This window comes from Epinephelus lanceolatus, chromosome 10 (assembly GCF_041903045.1).
Source record: "Epinephelus lanceolatus isolate andai-2023 chromosome 10, ASM4190304v1, whole genome shotgun sequence".
Taxonomy (NCBI): domain Eukaryota; kingdom Metazoa; phylum Chordata; class Actinopteri; order Perciformes; family Serranidae; genus Epinephelus; species Epinephelus lanceolatus.
In genome coordinates this window covers 26570240-26584620 of record NC_135743.1, presented here as the reverse complement: position 1 = coordinate 26584620, position 14381 = coordinate 26570240, and the positions used below count along the sequence as shown (strand labels likewise).

Sequence of the window (14381 nt, the reverse complement as noted above, 5' to 3'; positions counted from 1 at the left end):
ACTTATAATGCGTTAGGCGTCTGAAATTCTGATGTGCTCTTTAACTGATATTTTTCTCATCCACTCATTGTTAACACAGGGACAGTGAAAAATGGAAGGATTTGTTCATGTGTTTTTTTTATTAGCTAACAATTAAGGATTAAAATATTCTATCTATTTATCTTCCAGGTTGTCTATACCAGAATCAAGAGTGCCGGCTTGTGATCCACTATGAACAGGGCTTCTCTGTGCTGGCTGACCCCAGATTGGGAGACAGGGAGAGCTGGGAGGAGAGAGGCCCTCAGACACCCACCAGGCCCCGAGTGCTCCTTTCCTACCCCTACGAAAAACTAAAGATGTCCTCAGACGACGGAGTTCGCATGCTCTTCCTTGACTTTGGTGGGAAGGAGGGGGAGATTGTGAGTGTTTCATTTGTTTTTTTCTGACACAAAGAAATGTGACAAGATGTGCTCTGATAGGAACTCTGTTGTCCTTCGTGTTCATGGTCCACTGAAACTCTGTTTTGTTCTGCATATAAATAGTCAAACACACAGCTAGAAAACCATCACAGAAGAGGCTGATTTGCCATTTTTTGCCCCAGTAGTTGCTTCAATAGACAAGAATGCAAAGCTGCATTTTGCAAATGTACCAGATTGTTACTTTTAAAAAAATTGAGTTCAAACAAATCTAGACTAACGTAATTTGTTTGAATTTGAACCCATATAGCCTCATCCAAAACTACTGTAATTAAAACAGACATGTTTCCATCATTCATGGTCTATTTGGCCAAATCCAAAATGCTTCCACACAATACCTGTTAGATGGTTTGGTGTCATTATCACCCTTTTAGCATGGCTTGCTAGTTTTCTTTATTTGCTTTGGTCTAGTAAGAAGGACAGCCTAATTTACTGACAGAGAAACAGGGTGCAACTGGTCAGACAGATGGTGCATTTTGGGAACAACCCCTGCTGGAGTATAAGGCTTATAGTCTCAGAATTTTTGATTTGAACATATTATTACAGATGAATATTTATTTTTTTGCCCAGCCTGGTCGCCAGAACAATGTTCAGGGTGTACATTTCTGCAAATCAGGAATACGTTACATTTGCACGTATCATACCAGCATTTCTAAAGTGATGTAATATGTTTGAGGGGTATGTACTGTATTTTGTCACACCTTCATTGTAATATACAACATGACTTCGTTATATGGAGATGGAGGGGATGGTGGACGGCATGTCTCCCTGGTGAGACGCCTGCCAAGCTGCAGACCACTGTCCCAGACAAACAAACAAACAACAACACTGTCATTAATCACGTTTGAGCCACCAAACTTGGGTGTTTTTTTTTGTTTTTTTTTTAGATATTTGGGGGACTATTTGCCTTTATTCGATAGGACAGCTATAGTGTTAGGGGAGAAGAGAGAGGGCGAATGACATGCAACAAAGGGCTGTTTTAAGCCAAACATGATCTTATCCAGCCATAACCAGCTGTTTTTTGCACATACGTAAGCGCACCTTCACCACATTGTTGTTGAGAAACATAAAGCTTCAACATATCTGCTACATAATAACATACATATGTATCTGTGGTTTGCAGAAATGTTCAATGCAAACATTTGTTATAGTGATTGGGTTCGTTGCAACATTTATACTTTCAATTTTGAATTAAAAGCTTTTTAATCTTCTCCAACGTACAAGACAAAACATTTTGTACTAATTGTAATAATTATACTTAGTAATATCCCGTTCCAAGTGAAGCTGTGTTAAATGTACTTCTTTAAGCCTAAAATAACTGTGCTTTTTAGTTTTTGCTTTTCAAGTCACACTGTTAGAAAAGAAAATGAAATATCAAGCTTACTCTGCTGTGGTCGTGTACAACTCAGTACAATAAATAGAACAAGTTCATACCCACTCTCAGGGGTTTTCAGGAGGCCTTCTGGGAAATGAAGCCAAACACAAACAGGAGCACAAGTACACGAGACAGGCAGAGGGAAAGTGGTACAGCAGAAAGTAAATTACAGCACTTCATCATAAAACAACTCCTGAAATAAAAGGAACTTCACACATACGCAGGTCTTACCAGGTAAGAGCGCTGGAGAGGAGAGTTTTCTTTAAAAATAGCCTGCCACTTACTGTAAGAGTTTTAATCTGTTTACACCGCTCACTCAACAGCTCTCTGTATGAACGTCCAGGTGTTTCAGGGGCCACTGTCAGAAGTTATCGATGTGTGTACCTGAAAACAACCAAGTACTACCAGTCTCACTACCCAGTGTATTTGAAAAGTTTTTAGCTTCTTGGAAATGATTTGACAATACTGATATGAATATTAATGCTGGTATCAGGAGGATTAGCTCTAGTAGCCCCCTCCCTTAGCACCAACTGTTTTACCCAAAAACACAACACTGATGTTTCATCATTCATAAAGCCACAGCACTGTGAGTTACCGTGTGCTGGAAAATAAAGTGACAGTGAAAACTAAAATATTTACTCTCTAGGCTTATGGGAATTACAAATTGGAAACTGAGTGGTTTTGTATCGATGCCTCGTACTCTTTGTACAACAGTCCACGCACAGCTCCGTATAAAACTTCTGTCAAATACACTCGTGTTTCACGGCTCAGATTATGCTGAAGGCAAATAAGCAAAGACTTTAGAGCTTTGATTCAAAACCCTCTGTTGGCTAACTTAGCAGAATAGATTTTAGTGTCTGTAGCATTTCTGAATCCCAACACAGTCATAGACGAGGCTTTATAAAAATCCCAAGGCACTTGTGGATGTGGCTGATGGCTCATTAACTAACATTTGAAAGTGGAATCAGCTGGGCTTTTTTTTTTTTCAAAGTGTTGACTATACTGTCATTAGTTGGCAGGGACTATGTATGTCTAATTTTGTCACAGTAATTGACAGTTCAACTCCCTCGTTCAGAAAATGTGTTATAGAGCTTGGATCAAGCCAAACCATTGATTGTGGATTTGAAAACAAACATTATATACACGTCCCCACTGTGATTGATCAGCAAGGCAAAAAACAAAATAAGAAGACTAAGAGTCAGTGCTGTAGCTGAGGCACAGTGGTGTTTGTGCTGGATGCTTACTAAATGCCTGAGTTGGCATGCGTATAATGACAATGCTGCAACATACTGTTGTTTAGCAATTACGGTGTTTACTATTTTCACAATCATAGTTTAGCATGTTGGTATGCTAATATTTGCTCATTACCACTAAATATAAAGTACAACTGAGGTTGACACTATTGCCATTTTAACAAGTATTTGGCTGTAAACCAAAGTATGCTGTTGGACGAATTCAAATTTAAAGGATGAAAAGTTGAGAGATCACCAAAGTTCATTCTGAGGGTTTTATGGTAATCCACCCAGTAGTTGTCAATATATTTCACTTGATATCTGTTAGGCACTGTACGTTATTTATCAGAGGGGGGTGACCAGGGGTCTTTACCCGGAGCCTCCCTGAGTGACTGAGGGGGGAAGCATGACCCTCCCTTCAACATAAATAACCAGATTTTTGTAACTTCCCACCAAATGTACATATGGAGCTAACCATCAAACAGCACAGAGGGAGTTATCGCCAAAACAAACAGCTAATCACTTAAGCAAAATTCGAATCCTCCTTAAAAATCACATCATCACACAAGCTGTTTGTGCACTTCAACAGAATATGGGTGCAGGATAGCCACACGCAAAACCAACAAAATTTAACAAGCCTACACACCCACACAAACACACACACACACACACACATCACACCATGCAGACAGTCAGCAATAGCAACATAATGACCATTTTTCTCAAATAAACTGAAACGTACATGAGAGTGGCAGCAGCAGCTAGAATATCAGTTACTTGGGACGTCGGCTCTTATTTGATTATAAAACTTACCCTGTGAAGATCAGAAGTTAAAAGTTAAAAACGAAATCATGAAGTTGGAAAAAAAAAGCCTTTTTCATCCATACAGAAGCGCAGAACTTAATGTTTGATACAGGATGTGGTTAGTGCAAATGGTTTCTCTTCATATTTTCAGTGTGACATAGAATGAAGTGATTTTGATGAAATATCACTATTTTGAGCTTCAATTTGATTGCCTTTTTTGATGGAAATGCTTGTCGCACATTTTGCGTTCAAAGAAATTTACAGGTCTGACGATGATTTTTGTTTTCATCAGGGTTGCCCCCTAATAGTTGACCAAATGTTAGTCGACCACAAAGGTCATTAGTCGGCGAGATTTCATTGGTCACTTTCTTACAGGAAAAAAAAGAACTATTAGGAATGAATGATGAAACTATTAGGAGCTGTGCCTTGTCAAAATAAATCAAAACCTATATGACTGGACCATGTGGGAATTTAATTTGAAAGGACAGATACAGGAAGTGGCCATGCTCAGCAGTCACACAGGAGTCACGTTAATTTACAGGGCTGGTACCTGCGGTTATTACACAGGCTAGTTAATAACATGTCGGGCAGGAAAGTGTGGGATCATTTTGAGAAGGTGAAGGACAAACCCAAGGTGATATGTAAATGCCGCGGGCAAACATCTGCCTATCATTTATTGTACTGTTCAAACGCACTTGCAGGGTTTAGGGTTCTGAGAGTATTTAAAATAAATGTTGAATGTCGCTCCCCTAAGCCAAAGAAAAAATCATAACCCCCTCTCCAGTGCTTAAAAAATTATTTGAAGTGCCTCCCCCGCTTTGCACAACCTCCTCCCTTCTCATAAATAATGAACAGTCCCTTTGCTGAACCATAAATTTCAGCCAGCTGGTGGTGTTTTGGAGGAAAAGTCAGGAGATCACCAAGCCCAGTACAGTTCATCATCTCTGAACTATGAACGTTTGTACAAAATGTTGTGCAAATCCATCAAGTAGATATTGAGATATTTCACTAAACAAAAACTTTGACCTGCTGGTGATGCTAAATCAAAAGTCAGGGGATTGCAAAGGTCATTAGGATTCATCTTTGGGCCACCATGGACATCTATACCAAACTTCGAGGCAATCCATCCAATAGTGGGAATACTTCGGTGTTGGACTAACAGACAGAGCAACTGACATTGGCACTACCAAAGCCACACTAAAAAACTTCCAACATCCTGAAAATCCGACTCTGTGGACACCCAAGACTTTTGTGGATCAGCACTGGTGTGTAGGTTTACTCATATTTCATTGCACTGGGTTTGCTGGGGATGAGGTAGCCTCTTAAACCTCCTCAGTGTTCAATATGACCGACTAAACAGTAGTCTAAGTGTGAATTTATAGGTTCAATGTCCCTATAGGCCTAAGGAACAGGATATGAGTCACAGTACCTCTGTTGATTCAGGCTATGAACAGAGCTTTGTTCACAGTGATGATGTTTGTGTGTGCTTAGCTCCAGCTAGGTCTGTCTAATCCTTGCCTCATGGGGAACTGTTGTCTGTGTAGTTAGTTTTGAATCTACTTTTATGATTTCATGTGCTTTACAGACTTTTTCTTTTCCCTCCCTCCCCTGCCTCTTCTCCTTTCTGTCATCCCTCCTGCTTTTATGAATCCTCACATCTTTTAATCATATTCTCTCCTCTTTACCCCGTCATGTTTTGCATTATTCTGTCTCCTTCAACTTAATTCTGTGGTTTTGACTTTTTTGCTTCCTCCTCCAGCAATTGGACCTCCATTCGTGCCCGAAGCCAATCGTCTTCATCCTCCACTCCTTCCTCTCTGCAAAGATCTCCCGCCTGGGTCTGGTGGCCTGACCTCTCTGAAAGGACATTTCATCTCCTTTGAAAACAGAAATCCAGCTTGTTTTTACACTTCTCTGCAGCCCGCATGCAGTAGTACATCACGTCAAACTCCTTTAGTCGGGGACCCAAGCTGAGTGAATGTAGCCTCTATCCGGAAATTGACCTTTTTGGGTCTTCAAGTTAAAGAAACACTGGAGAAACCATTTGAGGTTGGTTTTGCTTTGAGTGAAATGACAGATTTTGGGGGGCGGGGGGGGGGGGGTGATGAACCCTTCCTTTAAGGGCTGCATGGGCTGAAGTGTTGATTGAAGAACCACAGAAGTAAAACAGGACTGGGCTAGAAGCAGAGAGATGACATTCGGACAGACGAAGACAGATTGGGCATTGCTGTCACATGTGTGATTGGAAGGACTGGACACATGCAGCGTGGATGAGAAGAATTCACTTTTAATTCAATCAAAATGTAATGGCAAACTGCCTTCCATTTACCAATTATATAATTTATTCACCATTAGCTCTGAAAGGACATTCTGAATTTCACTCAGTCATTTTTCTTCACCAAACACTTGACACACTGTGGAAAAACTTCATGCATTTGTCTTTGTTAGCGTCCCCTGAAATGTCTTGTTAGTGTGGTGTCAGCATTCATCATTGGAACTCTGCGGGCACAATCACCCGCACAATTACCCAAAACATGACAGCTGACTCAAATTCAAAATGTCACAGTATTCTTTTAACAAGTTGCATGCTGTGACTATGCGGTGGTCAAGGTATTTCAGTGTTTGACTGATCTGACAGTGATCTGAAGTCAGTTCTGATGCTTTCAAATATCAAAAAACATTGGCTTCAGTCACGATGAATTACAATATACTCAAGCATTCAGATTTCATTAATCACTCGTTTAAATTCCTGGTGCTGTTAGTCATTCAAAACCAGAAAAAAACAATATCCAACTCATGAACAACCCGAGCTTAATAGCTTGCAGCTGTGGCAATTTGAGGATCCAGGTGGCATTTACTGTTGTGTTTCTGATACATACAACTTTAGTGTCCACAGAAATACTTGTATTACATATGCACTGAAGTTTATGATAAGGATAAAGATGCATATAATTAATTTATCCCTGAGAGTACCATAACCAAATAATGAAGTGATATTCTGAATACTAAACACATTTTGAGCAGATAATTTAAAGCAAGAGTTTGATTTTTCAGGGAAGTTGGCTTCTTCATTTTAGATGATGGTCTATATAAAGCTACAGCCAGTAGCCGCTTAGCTTAGCTTAATGACCAACAACACAGGGAAACAGCCAGCTGGTTAAAGAGAAACTTTTTTAACCATGACCCTATTTTCTGATGTTTTTGTGTCAAAGTGAGTAATGGAGACAAAAGTTTTTGAAATTGGTTGAGTGTTGAGAGAGACCGCTGCACTGTAATCCCTATGGGCAATTTTATACCATGTCCATTAAAAGTTCTTGTTTTTGCCAGGCTCAGGTTGTTATTAGAAGTGTCTGACAACATTATGGAAAAGACCCTACCGAGAAATGTAATGTTTTTCCTTACATTTCACTGATCTGGTCTGTTTGTTAGTGTGTGTAACCAAGTCTTGCTCAAGGAGAAGTCTCATTCTGAAATCTCACAGACTTTTTCACATCGTTCAGATCAGCGAAATATGATGAACTCTTCCTGGCAGTCCTCTCTCTAACTCTTGCTAACGTATCCACCGTTGTTTTTCCTGCAAGAAGTCACCTCTCCTGAGATTTCAGAATGAGACCTCTCCTCGAGCAAGACTTGGTCACAATAACAAACAGACCAGTGAAAGGTAAAGGGCAAAGGTAAAAAATATTGAAGTTCGCCTTTCATTGAGGAGTTTCAGAAATGCTAGTGGGAAGATTTTGTTACTTGTGGACAGGCTGGCTGTTTCCCATGTTGGGCTAAGCTAACTAGCCTCGGACTATAGCCCCATATATTTAACGGATAGACATGAGAGTGGTAGCATATATATCTTCTCATCCAACTCTCAGCAAAACAGTGAATGAGCGTACTTCCCCAAACTGTTAAACTGTTCTCCAAAGGGTCTGCAGTCTGATCAGACATGATGATACTGTTCGCTCCCAGTGGAAAAGGAACTGTTCATGATTATAAGCCGGATTTACTAGCTGAAATCCTTTGATACTCTTGTTGGAACTGATCCTGTTTTCCTGGTTATCTGACAACAGCAAACTTCTCTCTTGAGTACTTCTAATATTCACATTTCGAAAACTGAAACTCAATCAAACGGTGCCACAATCACCTCATCAAGTATCATTTGTCTTTCATTAAGGCAAGGTAGCCATGATTGGAGTCTTCAATCCTGCTTTAGTCCCGCAGCAGCCATGGCAGTGCGTGTGTGTCTGTGTGTGTTTGAAGGTGCGTTGGTGCAGCCTGTATATGGGGACATTTCACTGGTATTGGCACTGACCTTATGAGGACACCACTGACTTGTGAGGACATTGCCCATGTCCTCATAATTCAAACACTGTAGAAGCACTCGTAAGAAGTCATAACAAGCGCCCTCACGCTTTTTCTTGGTATGTCCCCATATGTGTGTGTGTACTGCACTGTCTCTGCCATGGCTGGCTGCCAGGTCTTTCCTTGTGCCTTCAGATGACTGAGAAGAAGACATCTGAATTTTGAATGCGACAATGTGACTCCTATTATGGCTACTTTACTTTTGCTTATAAGTGCAGAAACCAGCAGTGATTTTGTCTTTGCTTTCTTCTTCATATCAGTCACACATTTCCTGTGATCATTCACACCAATGATTGTATATATAGATGGACAAAGCATCTCCACTTCCTCCAATATTGCAAAAATGAAGTATGGAGTATGGCTGCTGCCGTCTTGCACTGGTGACATCATTGGAGGCAGAGTCTGCCCAGTAGCGATGTCTGCAATATCGAGGTCCCACCCACACACCTTTCTGACCAGTCAATCATGACACCACACCCCATGGCACCCCTAGCATGAAGAACTATCTAAAATGACAGAAACCATGTTTAGGAAAAATTAATTTGACATATTTTTAGTTGGGCCCATCTCCATCCGCTAACATGGAAGGGGCGGGGTTTCTGATCTGTAATGCAGCCAGCCAACAGGGAGCAATCGAGGTGTTTTGGCTTCACTTTGGAGGAGCTCGTCCATCTTTATATACAGTCTATGATTCACACACACACACACACACACACACACACACACACTGTGAAGAGTGATTTACACATTGTAATCCCACCACTCTCTAGAAGAAATATCATCTGTTTTTTTGAAACGTAAAGATAGTGGCAGTATTGTAACACTTTTGTTCAGCCAAGAAGCCAGCACTTACTGATAACCTCAAGTGGAGAGAAGCTCTTTGAGTAAAGGCTGCTTTGATATGTAGAATACTCCGATGCCTTTGGCAGCTACTGTACTGTCACTCAGAATGATAAAGCCTAGTTTTTAACTCAAACGGTGCACATAAATCATCTATTTAACAAAAACGACACGATGAGTTTGTTTTTTATTGTCTTCACTTGTCGTTTATTCATTTCTCATCAACAGAGGAAGCCCGGAAAAAAACGTGGGCTTTGGAGAGCTTAAATTTCACTTCAATCATATTAAAATGTAAATTACATCTGCAATTTGTTTGCTAATGATGCTGGTTCTTAGTAGTCGGATATTAGACTATTCCCTTCTTCCATATTCAGAACTGAAATGAACCCTGTTGTAAACACACATTCTCTGCAGTGCAGTATTTTATCTTGAGGACAGTTAGGATGAGAGGTGGTGTACTAATTTACTGAGTATTAGTGACAGGTTAGTTTGATTTGGGAAGTGTTTTATTGATCAGCTCAGCAGGAAGGATTCATGTGTCTTTAGCCAAAGAGCTTGGAAGTTATTGAGCTGTAGGCAGCACTTAACACAATCGTAACTCTTTGACATTGTTTACTTGGCTCCTAGGTAATGAGCTGGCATCCTTTCTCTTTTCCTCACACACAAACACACAGACACGCACACACACACACATAAACAGATGGATGGACACATTCATGTAATTGAGGGTAAAGAGTTTAGACCTCGAGCACAGTCATAACTCTTGACATTGCTGACTAGTTGACATTGTTTACTAGCAGATTCTTCCACCTTTTCCAGACCTCTTTGTATTTATCACCATTTCCCTTCTGCTCGGATCATTACTGGATCAACTCAGACTCTCAGTGGGGCACTAAACGTCTGCAGATAGCGATTGTTGCATCATGTGAAAGAAAAACACAAGAACTCTCTACAGGTCATCTTCCCCACTGAGACAGACAGAAAGATGTGTTTGAGCCAATCTAGGACCTAAAAAACACACACAAAGTGAGAAATTTTAACACACAAGCATGCACGCTTACTAATAGCCTGTGTTCTCATTGTCGAGAGAGAGAGAAAGAATGACAGAAGGCCGTATTGACTTAGACTGTCCGCTTTTCATTTTGAGGGGCTGGAACAGAGCCAGATCAATTAGCAATCAGCCATAAACTTTGTGTGTGTGAGAGACAGTGTGTGTGTGTTTGTGCTAATAAATGTCCAGAGTGATGTTCATGTGCACACAGTGGATACTTCAATGAAGTGCAAACACATTCCGCAAAGGTTTTTGTTTGTTTGTTTGTTTGTGTGTGAAAAGCAGCTCTGAATGAAAAGCTTTTTTCTTGGCTCAGTCTCTTGTTGCATTCCTCAGCTGTGGCAGGTCCTCACAGGTTCTTAACTGCTTCTGTGTGCGTGTGTGCGTGTGTGTGTGTGTGTGTGTGTGTGGGTATGACTAAAGACCAGTTAACTGGGACAGCTTGTCTCCAATTGGGTAAACGCTGATTTTTGAGTCAGTGGTTAGGGTCAGGTGTTAGGATTTGGGTTTCAACTGGGGTGCACTGGCCTGCTGACCTGGTGTGTGACATGGAAGGAGAGAAATGATGATGTGGAAAGGGGGTTCGGTCCCTAAGCAAAGTTGTAGACCATCACCACAGAGGAAGAGGCATGTCCAGTTTTATTTTTGAGTGGGTGGTGGCTGTTTGATGGGGTGACTGAAGGGGCGGGGTCCTAGTTGAATCTGTGGTTTTGGTGGGGTTGATATTGGATGGTGATGTTGGGTTATGGTAGGGTTGTGGTGGCCTTCCGTCAAATGGGGAAAAACGCCACGTCTCCATTTGCCAAAAAAGTTGATATTTGGGCTAGTGGTTAGGGAGTTACGTATTCCACCACAGGTTACTGGAGGGTTAGGGTTAATGAGTGAGGTCCCTAAAATGTTTGCCTGGGTGCTGACCTTTAAATCTGTCCACTTTAGCGAGTCTAAGTTGACTGATAATCAGTCACTGATTTGTCAGGCATCGTAACATGAATCAGCTGTTTCTCGGTTAAAATAAAAAAACGACTGTCAAGCATTGTTAAGCGTTGCACTGTAAGTGCAGGAGGTGAGGAGTAACAACTACTATGACAAGATAGATGCTTCTCTAACAAGGCTGTCCTATATCAAAATGTCTTCTCAATATTACCTGACATTGCAGTTTGTTTTACATCACTCTGCTCCACTCTTAAATCCCCATCAAAGGTAAAGTACGCAGGTAAGTACGCATCAGTGTGGACTTACAATGACGTTAGATTCAGGCACATTTGTTTGTCTCTAGTGAACTGGTTGGGGAAAACTGAATCCCTCTCAACTATGGAAATAAGTTAAAGTGGACACAATGTCAGACTGAAGAACAGAGTGTAACAAGCTAGCAATTCTGTCTGATATCAGGCAGGTAAAATGTAATTTATAATGTATTCTATTAGATTACTCAAACTAAGTAATGTAATCTAAATACTTTGGATTACTTGATATATACTTCAAAATCATTTTTGCCAAGCTCATTTGACTGGGTCCTATAATTCCATGCGAAAAACACATTCCTGACAGTGTCCTGGCTGTGCATCTCCTGCTTTTTTTTTAATGTTTTTTATGAGAAATGCATGGCTAATATGAATTTTACACCATGTCCTAACAGAAAGCAAGTGTTGCTCTCTGTCCACACTGAATCCATCATGGAAACAAATCATGCTAACAGCTGTGTGCATACCTGGAGAGGTAACCACTTCAAAGATCGGTGAGTACATGCTATCTTTCTTTCTTTGTACTTTTTAAACAGAAAACACATTTTATATTGTGATATTCATTGGAAATGACATAGCCTACAATATAGCCACGAAGGGCAAAGCCAAAATAAGTCCAACTGAAACTGAACTGGCATTTAACATTTAATGCTAATTTGTTCAAAAGCATCTTCCATTGTCTAGAAGAAAAGTGAGGTCACCTGTTAGAAAAATAAGTCTTATTTGTAAAGGTGAAAGTTGCAATTATTTAATCCTTATTTAAAACTTTTTTGAGTAATTTCAGAAGTCTTGGGATAGATTGAGAGAGAATGTGAGATAAGGACCAAATCATCCAACCTATGTCCCTACTGCACTGAATTCAGAGTTATACTGTGGCACAGTACAAATTGGAAATTAAGTAATTTTTACAAAGCCTCTCAGCTACAGCAGGAGCTCACTGTGCTCCAGATGGCGGGATGCTTGGCCACGGCGATGTGCTTCAGATTGTGGGTGGCTCCTTGTGACATTTCTCTCTCTAAGCAGAGGAAACTAGATTTCAGAGTGCCTGATGCGCAGTGCAGGCGGTCCTCACTGTCATCATCAAGCATTGCACACAAATCCTTGAACTGTACACACTCATGTGAAATGTCTTAATATTTCTCATTCTGACCAAATTAATAAAGGTTTGCTCTAGTTTTCTGTCAAGGTGGACTAAACTGTTGTTTCTCAATGTGATGCACCCCATGAATTTAATAATGCAGTTCATAGTTGCTGCAGTAACACTATGTGGTGTCCTTTTATCATGACTCGGGGCTGCAGATGTCCATAGCATGTAAATTTACTCAATGAATTCACGAGTCATGCCTAACAAGCTGTCACACTCTGGAATCTAGACAAACATAATTTTCTTTTCTCCATATTTTTCAAAGTTAGTTAAACCACATGTAGCTAGCACTTAATCTAGAAAAGTAGCAGTATTTTATTTATTTATTCATTTATTGTCCACTTGGGGGCAGTACAGTAAACACAAAACATATTGTCACTATTTAGATTATTTGATAAACAAATGCTTTTTTATGTGTTCAGTAAAATCAGAATAGCAGTAGTAGTCATTTGGAGCTGTGTTTTTAACCACCCAACAGCTATATACAAATATTAATTCTCATTTTGCTCTCATTTGCTTTCCACCAACACCTTGAGGAAATATCCATCTCTTTAGCAGCTAAGTGCTCCATTATGTTCACCAGCTACCCAGTTTCTTTGTCTGTGTGCCTGTGCCGGGAAAATGTTATTTAAATCAACACTTTCCACATTTAAGTTAGCCATGTAAAGCTACAGCTTGTTATTTGTATGAAAATAACTGTCATATTTTCTAAAACTCTCACTATATTCTGAAAGGAGTACATGAGACAGACAGTCTGTGAAAAAGATTACTGTCCTCCCCCTTCTCCTCCTACTGCTTCTAATGGCATTCGCTAAAATCAGACCGTGGTGGAGCAGAAACAACTGATCAGAGCAGAGAGGAGTCTCAAACGCAGCTGTTAGTCATGTCAGTCACTTCATAAACTGCAGTCAAAGTGTCAAATTAGGCAGCACTGATCAAATATGGATAAAGATTGTTACTGTGATGCCTTCTGTCACACTCTCTCTGTGAAATGTGAAAGTTGATCTTGCTGGTGGGCAATACTTCCGTCGACTGTTTCCAACATGGCAGCTGGAGAACAAATGTATTCATTTTATGGCTAAACAGTACACTAACGTGTTTCTGAAAACATTTGATGAGAGTAATAGGCAATACAATAACAGAATATTGATTCATATTTGATCAGCGATGCTGAGTTTGGTAGTTTGACAGCAGTTCAGCTGTGTTTGGCCCCGATCACACAGACAGCATTTTAACAGATGGAGGAGAAACTGGTGGTAGCGGTTGCTGGATACCCAGAGCTATACGGCCCGATGATAGACAGCAAGTTGTCAAACTACCCCAGAGTCATCCTAAAATATGCCTGGAAATGGCCATCATGGAGGCAAAGCTCCTGGATCCACCCTCTTTTTTAGGGTCTCATGTACCCACACAGATCTCCGTTTCCCTTTGCCCAACAAACTATTTGCTGACAGCCTCTCACCCTCAACCAGAGCTACAGCAAGTACCCTCTGCCTGTCCATTTTAGGAACTAGATACTATTTACTGTGGGGAAAAAAACACAAAAAAAATTCTAGATTGGTTACACAGGAAGGTCAAGGTAAAGACGTGATGGGGTGGTTATCCGACAATAATAAAAAGGCATTCACTAGTGGCATTCAATTTTTTTTAGAAAAGGCAGCACAGTGTGCTTTCTGTGCAATCAAGGCCTTAGACTTCTTGGCTCTTGCAGATAGCAAGTGCTGAATCAAGCTTTGATTCGATAAAACAAAAGAGGTAAGGTTTGAGCCGGAACTGTGAATAACGGGTGAGTCACTCTTTCGGTATTTTTTAAGTAAAAACACTTTGGAGCTCCAGATATCCACAAACCAGAGGAAGAACGTACTGCTATGCAAAATTAAAATAGGTTG

The 14381-nt window shown here is 40.4% G+C and overlaps 1 protein-coding gene across 1 annotated transcript in view; it reads left to right on the top strand.

The window, feature by feature from the left end:
- sntb1 (syntrophin, basic 1) overlaps window positions 1-9226 on the top strand; it is a 59647-nt gene extending 50421 nt beyond the window's left edge. Inside the window, exons 7-8 of the mRNA XM_033641343.2 lie at window positions 169-398; window positions 5626-9226. Coding sequence (XP_033497234.1) covers window positions 169-398; window positions 5626-5718 — 323 coding nt within the window. The 3' untranslated portion in view covers window positions 5719-9226. The remainder of the gene's footprint in view (window positions 1-168; window positions 399-5625) is intronic.
- Window positions 9227-14381: the final 5155 nt, after the last annotated feature.